Source organism: Vulpes vulpes, chromosome 9 (genome assembly GCF_048418805.1).
Source record: "Vulpes vulpes isolate BD-2025 chromosome 9, VulVul3, whole genome shotgun sequence".
Lineage (NCBI taxonomy): Eukaryota > Metazoa > Chordata > Mammalia > Carnivora > Canidae > Vulpes > Vulpes vulpes.
Genome location: NC_132788.1, coordinates 108,220,841 through 108,238,261, shown reverse-complemented (window position 1 = coordinate 108,238,261; position 17,421 = coordinate 108,220,841). Strand labels below are relative to the sequence as shown.

The following is a 17,421-nucleotide window of genomic DNA, read 5'->3' as shown; positions in this document are numbered from 1 at the left end:
AGAGGGGGGGCCGCTGGGCTGCTCCCGGCCCTGCCCCCCTCCTCCCTGCCCTGCCAGGCCCTCAGTCCTGCTCACCACCACCAGGCCCTTGCACACCTGCCTCAGCCCCTTCCCCGGGAAACCGCACCATGGTGCTCCTGAACCCACCAGGGCTCCTTGCCCTCGGGATCGTGTGAAGTCCGAGTGTGTTTGAGTGTGTTCGGGGCCCCACCGCCTGCCCCTTCCTCCCATCCCTCCACCCCAGGGCCGGCTCTTCCTCAAGCCTGCCTGCTGCCAGCAGCCTCAGGGCCTCTGCATTTGCTCTGCCCTCTGCCTTCATCCCTCCTTGGCCAGTTTGCAGTCACTCGTGTGTGTGAGTGACTGGGCTTTCCCACCATTGTGCCCTCACCCCGCGTGGCGGTCTGCAGAGTGCTCAGCGGATGTTTGCGGGAAGAATGAGCCTTTCTACCTGGACCTCCTGTGAGTAGCGTGGGGACCCGTGGGTGCCCCTGAGCTCGGGAGGCGCCTCACCTGCTGCGAGGCGTCTTGTCAGAACACACGCTAGAGTCACGGAGCGCGGGGTCCCTATTTCCATCCACCAGGTGGGATACAGCAGGTCCCGCGTGGAAGCGAGACAGGGCAGGAATGGGACTAGGAGTGGCGTGTCCTAGCCTCCAGGACAGGCCTGTCCCGCACCAGCCAGGGTGAGCGCGCTGTGGAGTCCGGCGGGCCCCGGGGGGTGGGGGCACCCTCACTCCCATCGCGCTAGGAACACCAGTGCTCAGCTCGTCTTAAACGCAGGCCCTTTGCTGCTCACCGCGCTCACGGTCCCATTTCACAGATGAGCAAAGCGAGGCTGGGAGATGACATTGTCCCCAGGGAGGGCCGTGAGCAGAGGGCCCCGGGTGTGTAACCTTGTACTCTCCCACCCCCGGTCCTCCCGGCCCGCCGCATCCTCCCAGCTGCTTGGATGGCAGCTTGGCGTCCGCTCAGCCACCTGTGACTCAAGCAGGCTCTGTTCCCAGACTGTCGCGTTGGCTGGAGGCCCAGAAACTGCATCTCGGGAGGCCGCAGGCCAGGGCCCCCCGCAGGACGGGGGTGGGGTGGCTCCCTTCCTGGCCACAGAGAGGTCCAGAAGGAGGATGTGGGCAGCCCTCCCGCGCGGCTCCCCACCCCCAGGAGCAGCCTGGGCCGCACAGACGAGTCATCGTGACGGGCCTGCCATGCGGCCTCGGGTGGTCACTTCCCTTCCCTGGGCTTCTGGGTGTCCCTTGTGACACCTGCCCCTCCCGACACCCACTTCCCAGGACCCCCGGAGGAGAGCGTTACTGAGCACCTATGGTGTGCCAGGCCGCGTGCTGGAGGGGGGAGACGCTCCTGGAAATGAGGGGGCTCACCGCGGCTGGCGGGGGAAGCAGGTTCATGAAATAATCATGAAGGGGGTGGAAATCTCAGCAGAGACACCCAGTGCCCAACCCGGGCGGGTGGGGGGCAGGGACGCTTCTGCGAGGAAGGGCGCTGGGGGCCAGCCCTGCATGCAGACAGGTGGACGGGAACCACGGCCCGGGGTTTGGGGTTCGAATGGGGATCCCGCCCCCACCAGGCTGCGGAGCGGGCAGGGAGGCCTCGGCGGCGGCTGTTCCCTGGGCCGCAGCGCCCTTAGACCCGTCCTCCCCGCCGCCCAGGCTCCCGTCTCCGCCCCTTGCCTGCTCCGGGTGCTCTCCCCACTTAGATACTCTGTAATTTACTGATTTATCCTCTTTATCGTGGACGCTTCCTCCTTTGCTGCCGTGGCTCTGGGAACGGCAGGCGTCCAGTAGATACTGGTTGAAGGGCTGAGCGACCCAAGTGTTGTTCACGGCCGTGGACTGGCTCCCAGAGGTGGGGCTGCTGCTGCTGCTTTTTTTTTTTTTAATATTTTATTTATTTATTCATGAGAGACAGAGAGAGGCAGAGACACAGGCAGATGGAGAAGCAGGCTCCATGCGGGGGGCCCGACATGGGACTCGATCCCGGGACCCCGGGGTCACGCCCTGAGCCGAAGGCGGATGCTCCACCGCTGAGCCACCAGCTGCCCGAGGTGGGGTTTCTGAGTGGGGAAGTGGCACCCCAGTTTTCCTCTCGGCACCTACCACTTCCTGAAACCACGGCTCATCTTCTCCTTTCTGTTCGCGGTGTGTCCCAGGGCAGCACCCGCAGAGTGCAGGGACCGTGCCTGTCTCACGCACTGCCGTGTCCCCAGAGCACACAGTGGGTGCTCAGCAAACAGCGTGCACGCTGGCCTCTGCTGCTCCCTTGCGTCTAGCAGGGTGGGGCAGGTGCGCCCAGCATCCGCAGCAGGAGGGTGCCAGCGGGGGAAGGGCACCGTGTGGAATCCGGGTGGGTCAGGCCTCCCACGTGGTGGGCGGTAGCACCTGGTTGCCAGGGTGACGACCACCTGTGCTGGGGATGTTGCTGTGGAGATGGACCACCCTGGAGGAGAGCACAGCTGCAGATGGGAAAGCCTTTGGGGGGGACATGGAGGTGGCGGCCTGCCCTGGGGGCTCCTGGAGCCCTGCTGTGTCCCTCTGGGTGGGGTGTGCCTGGGTCACGGGCTCGCCCGTCTCGTGCCCTGCTGCCTGAGAAAGCCAGCAGGAGCCCTTAGGTAGCACTAATTGTTTCCAAAATTAAAATCCCTGGGGCGCCTGGGGGGCTCAGCGGTGGAGCATCTGCCACTGGCTCAGGGTGTGACCCCCGGGTCCCGGGATCGAGTCCCGTGTCGGGCTCCCCGCAGGGGGCCTGCTTCTCCCTCCGCCTGTGTCTCTGCCTCTCTCTCTGTGTCTCTCATGAATAAATAAAACCTTTAAAAAAATTAAATAAAATTAAAATCCCTTCTCCCCGTGCCTTCTCCCTCCAGCATGATGCGCAGGATTGGTGCTCGTGGCCGGGGAGGGAGGCTGTGGAGTGGGGCGGGCGGCCTGGCAGCTGCAGGTGTGCACCGGACGAACGGCTTCCCCTCTGCAGTGGAGTGGAGTCATCGGTTGCCGAGAGGCCAGCGCGCAGGGACGGAGGCCTTGGGCCCTAGGTACCTGTCCCCGCGGTGTGACCTCGAGCTGGGGACCTAACCTCTCTGGGCCGCAGTGGGGCCTCACCTGCAACGTGGGGATGACAGCGAGTCCCTCCAGGTTGTCAGAGGATGAACGGGGAGGTCGTACCTGCGAGACTGACTGCTCCACGCTCAAGGGCCAGGAGCGATTATCGGGTATGATTTACGGGGTCAGCATTTCCGCACGCTGCGCGCCGTGCACCTGGGATGCCGGGTCCCCAGGCGCAGCTCCGTGGTCGGGCTGGGGAGACAAAGGGGCCCCCGGTCCGGGCTGCAAGGCGAGTGTCACGGGAGGGTGGTCTGGAGTTGAGTCACGCGGCTCCGTGTGGCTGCCTCGGTGTCTACTCTGATTGGCCTGGTGGCCCCCCGGGGGGGGGGTAGCCTGGCACCGGCCCCTCAGACAGGCGCATGCCCCGGGGGCGCATCTGGGGCACACCAAGCACCTGCCCCTGCCATGACTCCCACGGCTGCCCTGGGATCAACAGTCCCCACCGCGGGGGGGTTTCCCCAGGGGGCCCCGTAACTAGGACCCCGACGAGCCCACCAAAACCCCTGCTGTCCCTCAGCTGAAGCCCAGGGACCCCAAAACCCATGGACCCTAAAAGGCACGTGCCCGGTCCTGCTGCTCTCACTGCCGGCACCCTGTCCGGCTCCCCCGGGCCCGGGAGTCCTGAACTTCTCCGGTCCTTCCGTGGAAACAGGCTCGCCATCCAGTGCCCCGGGGCTCTGCTGAAGAATTGTCGATTTAGGGGCACCTGGGTGGCCCAGACAGTGAGCATCTGCCTTGGGCTCAGGGTGTGACCCTGGGGTCCCGGGATCGAGTCCTGCATCGGGCTCCCTGCAGGGAGCCCGCTTCTCCCTCTGCCCGTGTCTCTCATGAATAAATAAATAAAAATCTAAAAAAAAAAAAAAGAATTATTGATTTAACAAAGTCACAACAAGGGGACACTGCAACTGGAAATCTAAGAGCGAGGGAACAAGAAAAGGGGAGTATGAAGAGGTGCTCGGGGGCGCCCGGTGGGCTCAGTCCATGGAGCATGTGACTCTTCATCTCAGGGTTGTGAGTTTGAGCCCCACGTTGGGTATAGAGATGACTTTAATATATAAAATCTTAAAAAAGATAAAAAGAGGTACTCAGGCTTTTTCTGAAAGGAAGTAGGGAGGCCCAGAGGATTCTAGGCAGGGGCGGGGTGGGGGACATGAGGATTGGCCTCGTGTGGCCACGTGGGAGGGATCTAAGCACGGAAACTTCAAGAAGCGTCCCCCTGCCGCAGGACATCCCACAAGGAGCATGTTCTCCTTTCAGAATGGAATTCAGCCTCCACCCTTAAAAACACACACTCTGGGCAGCCCGGGGGCTCAGCGGCTTAGCGCCACCTTCAGCCCAGGGCGTGACCCTGGGGTCCCGGGATCGAGTCCCGCGTCGGGCTCCCTGCATGGGGCCTGCTTCTCCCTGCCTGTGTCTCTGCCTCCCTCTCCTTCTCTGTGCTTCTCATTAATAAATAAATACAATTAAAACACACACACACACACACACTCTGCTCTGCTACATGCGGAAATTAACAGCCTCCCCTGCAGATCCCAGTAGAACTGCCTGTGTAAGATCACTCTTTGTTATGGAAATTTTATAAAAAAGAAATTTTATTATTATTTTTCTTTTTTTAAATAGGCCCCCCTGCCCAATGTGGGGCTCGAACTCAACGACCCCGAGATCAAGACTCCCATGCTCCATGGGCTGAGCCCACCGGGTGCCCCTGGAGATTCTCAAACACAAGCGAAAGCCGAGGGCGTGGTACAGCGAACCCCCAACGAACCCATCGCCCGGGGGCCCTGGGGCTTCGTGAGTGCGCCTCAGGCTCCGCCGCAGTACACCCCTGACGTGTGTGATTCTGTCCACATCTAACATATCAGGACTTTAAAAAAAAAAAAAGCCCAAATCAACAATTCCATTTTCATCCTTTACAAAATTTTTTTTTAAGATTTATTTATTTATTCACAAGAGACACAGAGACACAGGCAGAGGGAGAAGCAGGCTCCACGCGGGGAGCCCGACGTGGGACTCGATCCCGGGTCTCCAGGATCAGGCCCCGGGCCGAAGGCGGCGCTAAACCGCTGCGCCACCGGGGCTGCCCAGTAATTCTTGAATATTCTCCAGTGTCCGGCCAGTGTCAGATTTCCCTGGTTGTCCCGTAAAATGCTCTCGGTGTGTTCAAGCTGGGGCCACATTCAGTCTGTTCCCTGCCGCCGGTCGACGCGTCTCTTTTAGGGAACAGGGTGTCTCCGCGTCTGTCTCTCCCTGGTTCTGTCTCCCTCCCAGCAGCGCATCTGGTGATTCTGCGACCGCTCACCCAACTCTCGCCGCGTACACCCCGGAGTCCTCGGCACCTTACCCGGATCACAGACTTCACTGCGATGGATGCAGTCGCCGCCGCCTCGCAGAGCCTCCAGGTGAGTGGGACCAACTACGCAGGCGCCGACGGTGGTCGAGGCTCAAGGGGGCTGTTTGGGGAGGATGGTCAGAGAGTCTTCCGTGGAGCAAGAGCCTGAAGGAAGTGGGGGAATGAGGTCTGGGAACATAGGGAGGAAACACGCTCAGGAGCTCGAACAGCACGTGTAAAGGCCCTGAGGCAGGGACAGGAGGCAGCAGGGAGGCCGCTGCGGCTGTGGTGTGGTGGACAAAGGGCAAGGGGAGTGTTCCTTCTCCTCTGACTTCTGAGGGTTGGGATGGATGTTATTTGTTCATTTTTTTTAATTTAAAGATTTATTTATTTATGATAGACATAGAGAGAGAGAGAGAGAGAGAGAGAGGCAGAGACCCAGGCGGAGGGAGAAGCAGGCTCCATGCCGGGAGCCTGACATGAGAGCCGGACGTGGGACTCGATCCCGGAACCCCAGGATCGCGCCCTGGGCCAAAGGCAGGCGCCAAACCGCTGAGCCACCCAGGGACGCCCCACCCTTTTTTTTTTTTTTTTAAGATTTTATTTATTTATTCATGAGAGACACACAGAGAGAGACAGACACAGGGAGCCTGATGTGGGACTCGATCCCAGGACTCCAGGATCACACCCTGGGCCAAAGGCAGAAGCTCAACCGCTGAGCCATCCAGGGATCCCTGTTATTTGTTCCTTAAATGCTTCAGGATAGATTCCGAAGGGAGGCTTGTCAGCACCTGCTGATGGATGGGATGTGCGGGGAGGGAGGCATCCAGGGGGACCCCGAGGTTTGGGGCCTGAGCAGGTGGCGGGGGATGGTGGGAGCAGGGCGGGGTGTGGAAGGGGCAGGCAGCAGAGGCCCTGGGTGCACAGTGTCCCCTCACCGAGAGCCAGAGCCGCCCCACGAGGCCTCACCGGGCAGCGCTCTGAAACCAGGGGGGGATCCCAGCGGAGGAGGCGGAGCGGGCAAGGAGGGCCGGAGGCCCTGGCCACGACCACGAACAGGAGAAAAGACGTGACACTGTGCTCACTAGAAATCCCTGCCCGGAGAGGGGCTGCTGTGTCCCCCGTTAACAGATGGACAGAGACCGAGCCCGGGCCCGCCTGCGTACCCTCCCCTTCATCCACTGCCCCCGAATCCTTCCTTGAAACCAGGTTCCGAGCCTCTGGTGACATCCGGGTCGGGCACGGATCGCCCCCAAGCCCCCTGCACCCGCTCCAGCAACTCATGTCCGGAGTGCGGGCAGGAGGTCACGTGGTGAGCCACCCCCTGCGTGGGCAAGCCCCCCCCACACCTCCCTTGTGTGTGTGTGTGGGGGGGCTGCGTTCCTCCCTTGCGCTCTCTCTCCTGCCTACCCAGGAACCCGCCGGCCCGGGAGCACTTGTGAGGGACCGATTTCCAGCCCCGAGCAAGACAGGGACACTTGCTCCTTCCCACCGAAGCCTCACACAGGTTCTGGAAGGGTCAGAGAGCATTTCTGCAGGCGGGCGGTGGCTCTGGGTGCTGTCCCTGGAGACCGTGGGAGACCCCCAGGTCCATCCCCAATGCCCCCCCGCCGGGATGCATCAGGAAACGCTGCCACCAGCTCCGGCCGGGCCACTTGGGCAGGAGGATGCTCCCATCTTGCAACACGGCTTGGCCCCAGGATAAGCCGGAGGGCGGGGAGGTCTGGCCATAAAGGGGTGGTGTTCGCCGTCACGCGGGGCCGCGTACGCCAGCCCCTCTGTCCTGCCTGCATGGCCCCCAGGGGCGACCCCCCACGGACGCAGGGCCCCAGAGGAGGGACGGCACAACCCAAGCCCCAGCCGGTGCTGCTAGCCCCGGCCCCCCCAACCCGCCACCCAACACTCCCCGGGCCTGACGCAGACGTTCGATCTCGCCTGGAAGGCTGCCCGGGGGCCTCGCGCCCTCCGCTGTGACCTGGGGCTTCTGCACCTGCTCCGCCGGGCTGCCTGCCACCCCCGCACCTGCCGGGGACCTCAGATGGCTGTGTCTCCGGGAGAGCACGGAGGGCTGTGTCACCAGGCCAGCGAGCTGTGTGACAGGAGGGGAATCCCGTCCTCTTCCGATCCCCCACGAATGTGCACCCAGAGCCTCGGGACGGGCGCCTGAGCCCGGGCGGCCCAGACAGAGGGCTGCGGGGCTCAGCCAGTGACGGGCCACGGGATGGGGGCCTGGAAGAGGGACAGCCCCAGGCCCAAAGGAGCCGCGCTCCCATCTCTCCCCGGTCATGGCCACGGCTGGCTGACAGGGCCGAGGCTTCCGGACGCTCCCAAGAAGACCACGGCCACCCCGTGGGCCCCCGTGGAGGGGCTGGGGGGCTCCATCTCCCCCAGGAGCTACTCTCAGCCACGCGGAAGCTCCGGCCTCTCCCTGGCCAGCCTATGGCCCGAGCAGGTCCCGCCTTGCGCCATCTCCCGCAGGGACAGGATCTGGTTAATCCCCACGTGCGGGACGAGGGGACCGCCGGACGGCTCGGTTTGTAACGCTGGTAGAAACCCCTTTGAAGGGCAAGAATAATCACCCCTGCTAACGGCAGCACCCCAGTAAACCCAGAGCCCAGCGAGGCCTCCAGGCCTTAACACGCACGTTCCTCCCGGCCCCAGGCCAGCGTCCCCCAGGACCCCATCCTGCCCCTCGCAAGCCGGTGGGGAGGCCCGGGGGGCCCGTCCCTACACTGGCTTAGCCCAGGTGCCTGGAGGCCCCGCGGGGCTCCTGGTCCCTGCATCTCCAGACACCCCGTCCCGCCGCAGGGCGTCAGGGACAGAGCACCCGCCTCGGGCGCCGCTCCTGCATTGAGCTCAGGGCCCCCGCACAGTGTGGGTGACAGGCTCCGCCGCCGCCCCTCCCAGGACCGAGCGACTCCCCACGGGGACCGGGCTGTGGAGCTGCCCCGCGCCGCTCGCCTAACCTTGAAGAACCCTCATCTCCGTGGCCGAGGGGCAAGGGGTGGCGCGGGGCCCTCACTCAGGGCGAGGACCGGCCTGCAGCCTGTCGCTGATGTTCTAAGCGATGAGACACGGTGGCGGCAAGAGGGCACGGGCGTCCCAGGGCAGCAGCAGTGGCCGCCGCACTCTGGTGCGGGAAGCCGTGGAGTCGACGACAGGTCCCCCCAGAGGGTCCCCAGCAGGCACGGGGAGTCCCACGACCCCGGGACACCGAGGGGAAGCAGAGGATCCCTCCCTGACCGTCAGGCCTCGGTGCTGGGCCCACGTCCCGGTCCCCGCTGCCCCCCCCCCAGGGTGACCGGCGCTGGAGCCCGGGAGCAGCCCGCTGACCCCAAGGCCCACCTGTGGGTGGCTTACCCGGTGCAGCTTCCTGAAAGGGGGACCTCGCCGGCTCCCTGCACCCACCGCTCTCCCCATTCCGCTTCCTCGGCCTCAGGCAGGTAAGTCTCTGACGGCGGCCGCGACAACCCCGCAGGGAGCCCCGAATCACGGCAACTTCCGCTGCCCGCGCCTCCCACCCGCTGCCCTTCCCGGGCTCCTAAGTCCTGGGGAGCGGGGTGGGGGGGCTTCCGGAGCCCCTGGCAGGTGGACGTCCCACGCGGCACGCGGCGGTCACGGAAGATGGGCGGTCACCCGGTCCCCGCGGGGGTGTCAGAGGACGCCTGGGGCAGCAGGGGGCGGCAGGACCCCAGCCCGGCAGAGCCCCACAAACAGCCGCCAAACGTGGGCCCCTCTGCCTGCAAGCTCGCCCGTGTGCAAAGCCCCTTACGTACGTCCGGGTCCTCGACTGAGCGCTCGCCCGTTTCACGGGCCAGGAGGCCTGGGAACAGGCATCGGCGGCCGTGGGGGGCTCCGGTCCACGGCGGAGGGTCCCACGCTACTCGGCCCATCCGGGTCCTCTTGCTGGTGCTCGGCGGTCGGCGTGTGGTCCTTCCTTGGCTGTGGAAGGGACCGGCATGAGCACGAGGGGATCGCTCCCTCCGAGCTCCTGGGCCCGGGTGGGGAGGGCAGGGGGTTACTTCCTTTCCCTGTGCGCCCCCCTTGTGTGCCCCCCTCCCAGCCTTGTGCCCCAGTGACGGGCAGCGGCCAAGCAGCTTCAGAGCACAGGAGGGGAAGGCGGGGGGAGAGCCGCGGGGGGCAGCCCAGCAGCGGGCTGTGACAGGGTCTGGGGGAGGCCTTCGCGAACCAGGAGGTGTGCACCGGCCTACCCGCTACCAGAGCCACCGCGCCAGGCAGCTGGGGACCAGGTGGGGACGGGCAGCGCTCACCGCGAGCAGCATCGCCATCCTCCCCGCCTTCGGAAGTTTCCAGGCTCTGCCGTGGGCCGGTGTCCCCGGGATCTCAGGGGCCCTGGGCTCACGCTGGGGCCTGCCCCTCCCTCCGCGTCTGCTGGGGGCGCCGGCACCGCCTCCCAGAGCAGGGCCTCAGCCAACAGCCAAGGCCTCTCGGCCCGCACGGGAAGCCGTGGGCCGGGGTGACCGTGTGCACGTGGAGCAGGGCCAGGCCCTGTCCGGCAGCCGCAGCGCCCACCGTGCGCCGAGGCCTGTGCGTGGCCCGGACGGCCGGCTGAGGTGGGGAGGGTGGGGGTGGGACCAGTGTCGCCTGCCCGCCTGCCGCGTGGCCTTGCCCTCGTTTCGACCCCTCCCTGCTCTGTTTCTCCCGTCTCCCCCTGCACCTCCCGGTTTCTGGCCTTCTCTTTCTCTGGCTCCTCGCAAAGTATTAACATTTCAGTATAATATTAAATATTAAATCTCTCCTTGTGAGACGCTGAACCATTAATAAGGGGCTGACACCCCCCTTCCAGCACCATCCCTCCGGATCTTTCTCTATACATTTAAAGGCACAGAAACAGGGGGCGCCTGGGGGGCTCCGTCGGTGAAGCGTCTGCCCTCGGCTCGGGTCATGATCCCGGGTCCTGGGGTCGAGCCCTGCGTCGGGCGCCCTGCTCAGGGGGAGCCTGCTTCTCCCTCTGCCTCTGCCCCTCCCTCTGCTCGTGCTCTCTCTCTCTTGCTCTCAAATAAATAAAATCTTAAAAAAACAAAAGCACAGAAACATGGGGTCTATCTCACCGCCATCGTCTCGAACAAATGGGGTCAGAGCACACGTATCCGCGCCCAACTGTTTCACTGTCGGCGAGTCTGAGGCCCGTCGTGCGTCACAAACACCCGAGCTCAGCGGCATCCGACTACTTTCCCTCGTGATTCTGGGGCCTGGCTGCACGTTCCTCTGCTGCTGTCACCTCGGCTGACTCAGGGGGCCTCTCAGCCCCGTGGGGGCGCCTGGGCCGGGCGTGTGCGACCCTCACCCGGCCACGGGCGGTCGGCGCTGGCCTCGGTGCTCCCGCGAGGGCCCCTCGGGCTGGGTGCCGTCCACGTCACGGGGGGAGGGAGGCGGCTCCAAATTCCTAGTCGCCGCCACCACAGCCCTAATCATCAGAGCGAGTCCCCGGGTTCTGAGGGGTGCAGACTCCCCCTGTGGCCGGGGACAGCTGCAGAGAACGGGTGGCCCTACTGCGTCGAGTGGAGAGAGCTTCCTCTTTGTAGAAAGTCGCTTTACACTTGGGCAGAGGAAGCCGAGTTCGCAGCGGGCCCCCGGTAACGGGCAGCGAGGCTGTCTCGTCTTTCACAAACCAGGTCGAACGGACTGTCCAAGACGGTGTGGTTAAGTGGGACAGGCCCGTTTTGTCCCCCTTCCTGGGGAGCTGTCTGAGCCCCCAGGGGCGCGGCTCCCTCCTTCCAGGGCCCCAGAGCATCCTGTTCTCATTTTCAGACTTGAACGCAAAGCTCTGTGCTAACCGAGGCCCCACGGAACTGCGGCCCCGTGTCCGGCCGGAGTCCGTACGTGATGCCTCTCCTTGAACTTACGCGATGGGGCCTCAGAGAGGTGGGGACACTTCTGCTAAGCCACGCGGCCACCGGGGGAGGAGACTTGAGCCCTGGACTTTGTGGCTGTGGACAGCAGGTGTTGCCCTCACCGCTTGCTGAGGGGCGGGGGAGGGCGGGGGGGGGGGGGTGCAGCGCAGGGGTGTGTGACGGCGGGGCAAGGGGCGACCAGGCCGAGCCGCCCTGGGTGTGCAGAGGCTAGGGACTGGAGGCCAGGCAGCCCTGTTCTGGCCTCTGGCTGCCCCACCGGGCCCCACCCCGCCCCGCCCCTGGGGTCCAGGCTTCTGGGCCAACTCCATAGTGACCAGAGCTGATGTTCCAGGTCTTGGACCCTCTACAGTGCAGGCCCCCGACTGTCACATGGGCAGAGGCCCGGCCGGCAGGATGCTGGCACACTGGGTGTGCGGATTCTGGGTCACAGCCTTCCCCGGGGGCTGCTGCCCGCAGCTCGCCCAGCGCCTCCCCCCTCCACTGTCCAGCTGCTGAGGATTTGGCTCCGGGATGAGGCCTCTGATTAGGGAGCTGCCGGAGGCGGCGGGGAGATGGGACGGGAGGGAGGAGAGGGGTGCACAGGAGAGGCCACGTGGCTGATACCGAGTTCCCAGCAGCAGCCTCAGAGCCCAGATCCCCACGATAAGCTGGAGGCCAGCCGGCTTCGGTTTCTCTGGTGGCAATGCCGGGCGGGTGGCACATGTGCCCACCCAGCCCCGACTGCTACTGGCCTCCTGCACGTCCCCCACGGGCAGTGAAGGGATTACAGGGCCACAGCCCCTCTCTGCCCTCCTGGGTGTCAAATCAGGGAGGGACACCCCCGTGGGGAGTCCTAACAAGCACCCCAAGTTTAGGAAGCAAGGGTCACGGAAGACTTCCTGAGGATGAGACATGGATGGGCACTCCTGAGGATGACCTGGAGCTGGCCAGTGAGGGTGGGGGTCTGGAAGGGCCCTTGGGGAGCCGCTGGGGCGGGACTGAGGGGAGGAGAGAAGCCGCGGGGGCCCGGCCAACACGACCATCTGGCTGTTCTGTTCTTGTGTGGCTGTGGCCATAAGCAGCGCATGACCCAGAAGGCCCTGGCTCTAGGGGCCCATGCCAGCTCGGGTCAGGAGGCACTGTAAGGACAGAGCAGAGGCAGAGATGGGCCTCTGGGGTGTTCCCGCTGAGGTGTGTGGCCCGTCCACCCTCCTGGACCCACAGGCTGGCCTGGGGGGCCCACACCTGCTATGGTGCTCCAGGGGGCTCCAGGCATCTCTGAGCCCCCAAGGCCCAGAGCACACTGTGTTCAGCGCTCAACAACTCTGCTGGGCCGAATCCCAATCTCTGGGAGCAGGTCCTGCCAAAAAAACCAAGGCTAAAAGCAAGATTCTGGGGCTCCGGGACATTTGAGGTTTGCAGTTTTATTAAGAAAACAAAAACATAACCCATACAAAAAGGAGAGTTCTGTTCCTATGGTGGCACGCAGTGTGGGCGTGGGGGGGGCTCCGAGTCCTCCAACAGCCCAGCCCGAGTCTCTGCGCCCGCTAGGCGTCCTGCTGCTGGATGAAGGGGTTGGGGATGGCCTCCATGCCGTCCTGAGGGCAGATGAGCACCACGGATGTGCCCCTGCACACCACCAGGCCCAGCTGGCGGGTGTCCTCTGTCAGCTTGTACTGGTCGTCGGGGTCTGCAGAGCAAGAGGGAGGGACAGGAGTAAGACGGCCCCCAGGTGGCTTCCGGGACCTGAGGGATGGCGACGTGCTAGACGGGGTGGGGCGTGTGGCTCTAAGGACCTTGCCGGCTCAGGCAGCAGGCTAAGTGCCTCACCCTACTCCCAAAGGAGAACTTGGTGTGGGAGATGCTGGGTCATGATGCTAATTGGGGACCCCAGCACCTGAGCCAGCAGAGGTCCTGGGACCACGTTATGACATGCAGCTGGAATAAAAATCACTCTGGCGCCGTTTGTCCCAGGTCCACAAGCAGTTAGGGGTGGGATAGGAGGTCCCCACGGCAGTGACAGTAGCTGAAAACAGCGATTGCTTTTGCAGGATGTTGGGGGAGGGCCAGGTGGTCCAGTGCGCCAGAGGCCAGGTCTGGGGTACAGCTCTTCCCCAACAGATGGTGCAGCAGTAACCAGCATTCTGGGCCTGATCCCTCCTGGAACCCACTAGGGGGGCTGTCCTGGGGCTGAGACAAGAGGGCGTGGGCTCCCGGGGCCACACGGGCCAGCGCACACCAAAGTGACTGGCTTGCTTCCTCTTGCGGGGTTTTCCCAACGGACCCACATGGTGGGGCTGTCCTCTCACAAAGGAAGACATCTGGCCCAGGAGGGGGGGGGCAGCATGGTGAGCCGACCTCTCGTGGACCCAGATGGGGAGGGGAGAAAGAGGGCGCACAGGAGGCCTGACGGCGCTGGCTGTTGAGCTGTGGCCACGCTTCCCCCACAAAGAGGCCTCTCCAGCAGCCCTGCTGATGTCGCCAGAGTAACACAGACAGTCCCCTGCCTCCCTCCTAGGTCTGGGCGTCTCCTGAATGCCTCCCGAGAGAATGTGCCGGCAGATGGGCAGGCGCGGCGGAGGGTCCGGGGACTTGGGGTGACAAGGACATGCAGGGACACCAGGGGACAAGGGAGACCGGCTCTCTGGTTCGTGAGCACCGCGTCGGTCACGTAGGGGTGGCTTGGGGGGTGTGGGGCAGGAGAAAGGCCCCGCAGGGAGCTGCTGCACCCCGGGGCCGTGCTCACCTCTCATGTACTCCACGGTGCCGTCAAGCACGAGATTGAGGAGTGGGTCGAACCCCTTCAAGATGCCGCTGGCTTGGAGGAACACCCAGAAGAGAAACGGAAAGGAGTAATGAGCAGTGGTTCTGGGGACAGGCGCACAGAGGCGGGGGCACCCCGCCCCCTGGCAGGGGGCTCAGCCCCAGCACGGTGCAGACGTGGGAAGTGGCCTCTCCAGGGAAGGGGAGCCACAAGGACCCCAGACCACCCCCACCAGAACGTGGTCGCAAACGTCTCCGGCAAAGGGCCAGCGGCTGGCCACCTCTCCACTGTGTAGGCCACACGCTCTCCGTGGCAACCACGCGCTCGGCCGGGGGTGGGGGGCAGCCAGGCGACTTGCAGACACTTGGATATACAAATGTGCATTATGGCTTCAGTTTCTCAGATATTTGAAATCGTAAAAACCGTTCTCAGCTCACGAGCCACACGGAAACCAGCAGTGGCGCGCATGCGCAGAGAAGCGGCGCCTACACGGCCAGAGGGACGCGCCCCAAAGCCCTGCCCCTCCGGCCTTCAGGCCTCCCCGCCCAGGCAGAGCTGGCGAAGCAGGGGTGCCCCCACCACGCTCCACCGCGCCGCTGCAGTGTCTGCGGGGAGTACGGGGCCGGATGGGACCGTGGTGCGTGCGGGCCCAACCCGGCCTGCTACGCTCCTGTGAGCAGCTTCACCGGCTCACGGCGCCTTCACGCCTCCATCCTGTTGGGGACCGGCAGTGGTAGGAGCAAGTACCCGTGACCGAGATCGCCTGGCCCTTTACAGGAAGTGTCTGCAGCCTCTGACTTGCCGGGCTGGACCCCTGGCTCTGTGCCTTCCTCTCTCCCCAACTGACCTCCCCTCCGCCCGCAAGACAAAGGTCCCGAGGACACTTCCCCGACGAGCTTATCGGCAGCGGGCACTGTGGCCGCAGCTGCGGGTCTGCCCTCCTCCATGGGGCACGAGCAGAGTTCTAAAATGGGGCTGACGTGCCCCACCCCGGTGACCACCCAGTGGATCCCCTCCCCTCAAGTGTGGGAGGGAACCTGTGAATAGGACGGGATGCCACTCCTGCCATTAGGTCACAGGACGATAAAGACGAAGGAACGGGCACGTGTGATTACCGTCCCAGAATCAGTGCCCTCTCAGCTCACCTAAAGAGATTCTGCTCGGACGGCCTGACCTAATCAGATGAGCTCAGGGGAACGGGAACTGTGTCAGAAAATTCAAAGCATGAGAGGGATCTTCCCACTGGCCTTGAGGGAGCAAACTGCCTTGCTGTGGACAGTGCTGTGGCCAGGGCCGGCGCGCAGCCTCTAGGACACCTGTAGCAGAGCTCGGGGACCCTGGTCCTACAGGGGTAGGGCCCTCGCAGGCCCACAACCAACAGGGCCTCTGAGACACTCCTTTAGTGCAACCTGAGCCCCTGAGCCCAAGACACCCAGACTCCTTCTGACAAACGCCACAAGATGATAAATTCGTGTTGCGTAAGCTGCTAACGTGGTGGCAACTTGCTAAACAGCGTAGAAAACCCATACGAGCACCCTGAGAAACGAGAGCTGTGTCTCATTCACGGGTCCCAGAGCCAGCACGGCGCAGACAGAGCAAACATCTGTTCGGGTTCAAGTTCTCACCACTGCTGGCTACCTAGCCTTGCAGGCACCGCGCTGTTAACCACGCCGATGCTACCCAATCGTCCACATCTCAGGGAGAAGGGATCTGGGTCGCTGTCTCATGAAATGCAATGAAAGCGAAGAGGCAGCTGAAGAAATGAAATGTTGCTCAAGCGCTTGCTTGTGTCAGAAACCACATCGAAGGCGCCTCCAACCCTGTGATCCTCACCACCGCCCGGTGAGGTGGGGGGAGTGAAGAAATGGAGCCCTGGGGGGCGGGGTGAGCTGCCCCAAGTCCCACAGCCAGTGCCACAGCCAGTGCGCCAAAGAGCTGCGGCTCTGACTCCAGCTGCCTGGCGCTAGGACCCCAGAGGCCACACTACCTACACGCACCAGCAACACTGGGCCCGGCTCCTGCCCTCCTCACTATTCCAGGGGGAAGATGCAGAGATCGGTGTTGTGTTTACTGCGTAAAATGGGGAATGGTGACAGATGGTACCAGGAGCTGACACCAAAGGCGTGGGGCCCAGGGTGGAGGGTCAGGGAAGCCTTCCCGGAGCAAGAATCCTGAGCTGAGAGCAGAAAAATGACTGTGGAGTTAACCTGGAATTAGACTCCAAAGGGCGTCACTCGTGCCAAGCCCCGGCCACCCCACCGAGGCCTCATACCTAACCTGGCCGCACCTGCAGCTCTCCCAGGAATGCAATCTCCACCAGTCAGCCTGGAACTTCCAGGCCAGCCCTCCCGAGCTAACCCCCAGCATCCCCCAGAGAAGGGGGACCCTGCCGGAAGCGATCCAGTGTCTGCTCCTGCACCCTCTGCCTATGAAACCTTCCGGGGCTCCGCGCCGTCTCCCAGGTGGGGTGCTCCCTGACTCGTGAATAGTGCGAGAAAGCCCACGAGATCTTTGAAATTCACGCAGCGAAGCCTTGTGTTTTAAGCTTGGTAAGAGCCCGGCAGGCGGGTGCACGTCACAGCCTGGTGGCAGCTGAGAGCTCCGCGAGGCTGCCCCTTCCCCGGGAGGGACCGGGCGGCCCACAGCAGGGCCCACCTGTGTTTAACAGGCCCCTCTGGGCCATCCTTGAGACCGTGGGGGCCGCGGCTCGGCAAGGGAGATGCCTGGTTGGGGTGCCCAAGCTAGGGCCTGTCCCGGCATCTGGCGGCATCCGGGGGTTGGCTGCTCCCCTCCCCCGAGCGCCCCGACAGCCCCGCACAATCTGGCGTCAGGGTCACGAGTGCGGAGCCCAAGGAGCCGGGGCGGGGGTCAGTGACCAGCGGGCACCAGCGGGGACGGCTGCCTCGGAGGAGGGGGCGCTCGGAGCGAGGACCCCGCCTGCGCCTCGGCCGCTTCGGGGTGTTCGCAGCTCCTCCCGTGCCTCAGTTTCCCCGCGTGCACGGCGTCGGACGGAGGCCGTCGCGAGTCCTCCCAGCAAAGCGCTCCGGCCGGCGCCCGGGCATCCGCCTCCCTGCTCGCCTCCCGGAGCCGTCGACGGGGAGCGGGCGGCGGGGGGTGGGGGGCGGGGGGGTCTCACCTTCGCGGCCTCCCTGAAACTTCACCCGAATCGTCTTGTCGATGTACTTCGACAAGTCCAAGATGCTCTCTTTTTTCTTCTTCTCTTTGTCCTGCGGGGGAAGCAGAGCGCGTGAGGCGCAGAGCGCGGCCGGGTCCCACGCCGCCCGCCCAGCCGGCCCCGCCGCGCGCTCACCGCCATCTTGCCGCCGCGCGCCGCTCTGCGCAGGCGCCGCCGCGCGCCCT

At 64.3% G+C, this 17,421-nt stretch overlaps 1 protein-coding gene and 1 long non-coding RNA gene across 2 annotated transcripts; one reads left to right on the top strand and one right to left on the bottom strand.

Annotated features, from left to right (window-relative positions):
* The first annotated feature begins 244 nt into the window (after positions 1–244).
* On the top strand, positions 245–4,929 carry LOC112935623 (uncharacterized). The gene is made up of 4 exons (XR_003238195.2): positions 245–459; positions 2,876–3,043; positions 3,144–3,220; positions 4,734–4,929. It is a non-coding gene; the product is annotated as an uncharacterized lncRNA (long non-coding RNA).
* Positions 4,930–12,701: 7,772 nt separating this feature from the next.
* LSM7 (LSM7 homolog, U6 small nuclear RNA and mRNA degradation associated) lies at positions 12,702–17,420 on the bottom strand. The gene is made up of 4 exons (XM_072721895.1): positions 17,372–17,420; positions 17,198–17,288; positions 14,044–14,115; positions 12,702–12,987 (listed from the first exon to the last, which is right to left on the bottom strand). The coding sequence occupies exons 1-4, from the start codon at positions 17,375–17,377 to the stop codon at positions 12,845–12,847; spliced, it is 312 nt and encodes a 103-aa protein (XP_072577996.1). The 5' UTR covers positions 17,378–17,420; the 3' UTR covers positions 12,702–12,844.
* Between the last annotated feature and the right edge of the window lies 1 nt (position 17,421).

Bases quoted from the DNA above. Each gene is read 5' to 3' on its own strand.
- LSM7 (XM_072721895.1), bottom strand. The intron at 14,116-17,197 runs GTGAGACCCCCC...TGTTCCTCCAAG, and splicing joins GTTTCAGGGAGGCCGCGAAG to CCAGCGGCATCTTGAAGGGG. The intron at 12,988-14,043 runs GTGAGCACGGCC...CTTGCTCTGCAG, and splicing joins CACCGTGGAGTACATGAGAG to ACCCCGACGACCAGTACAAG.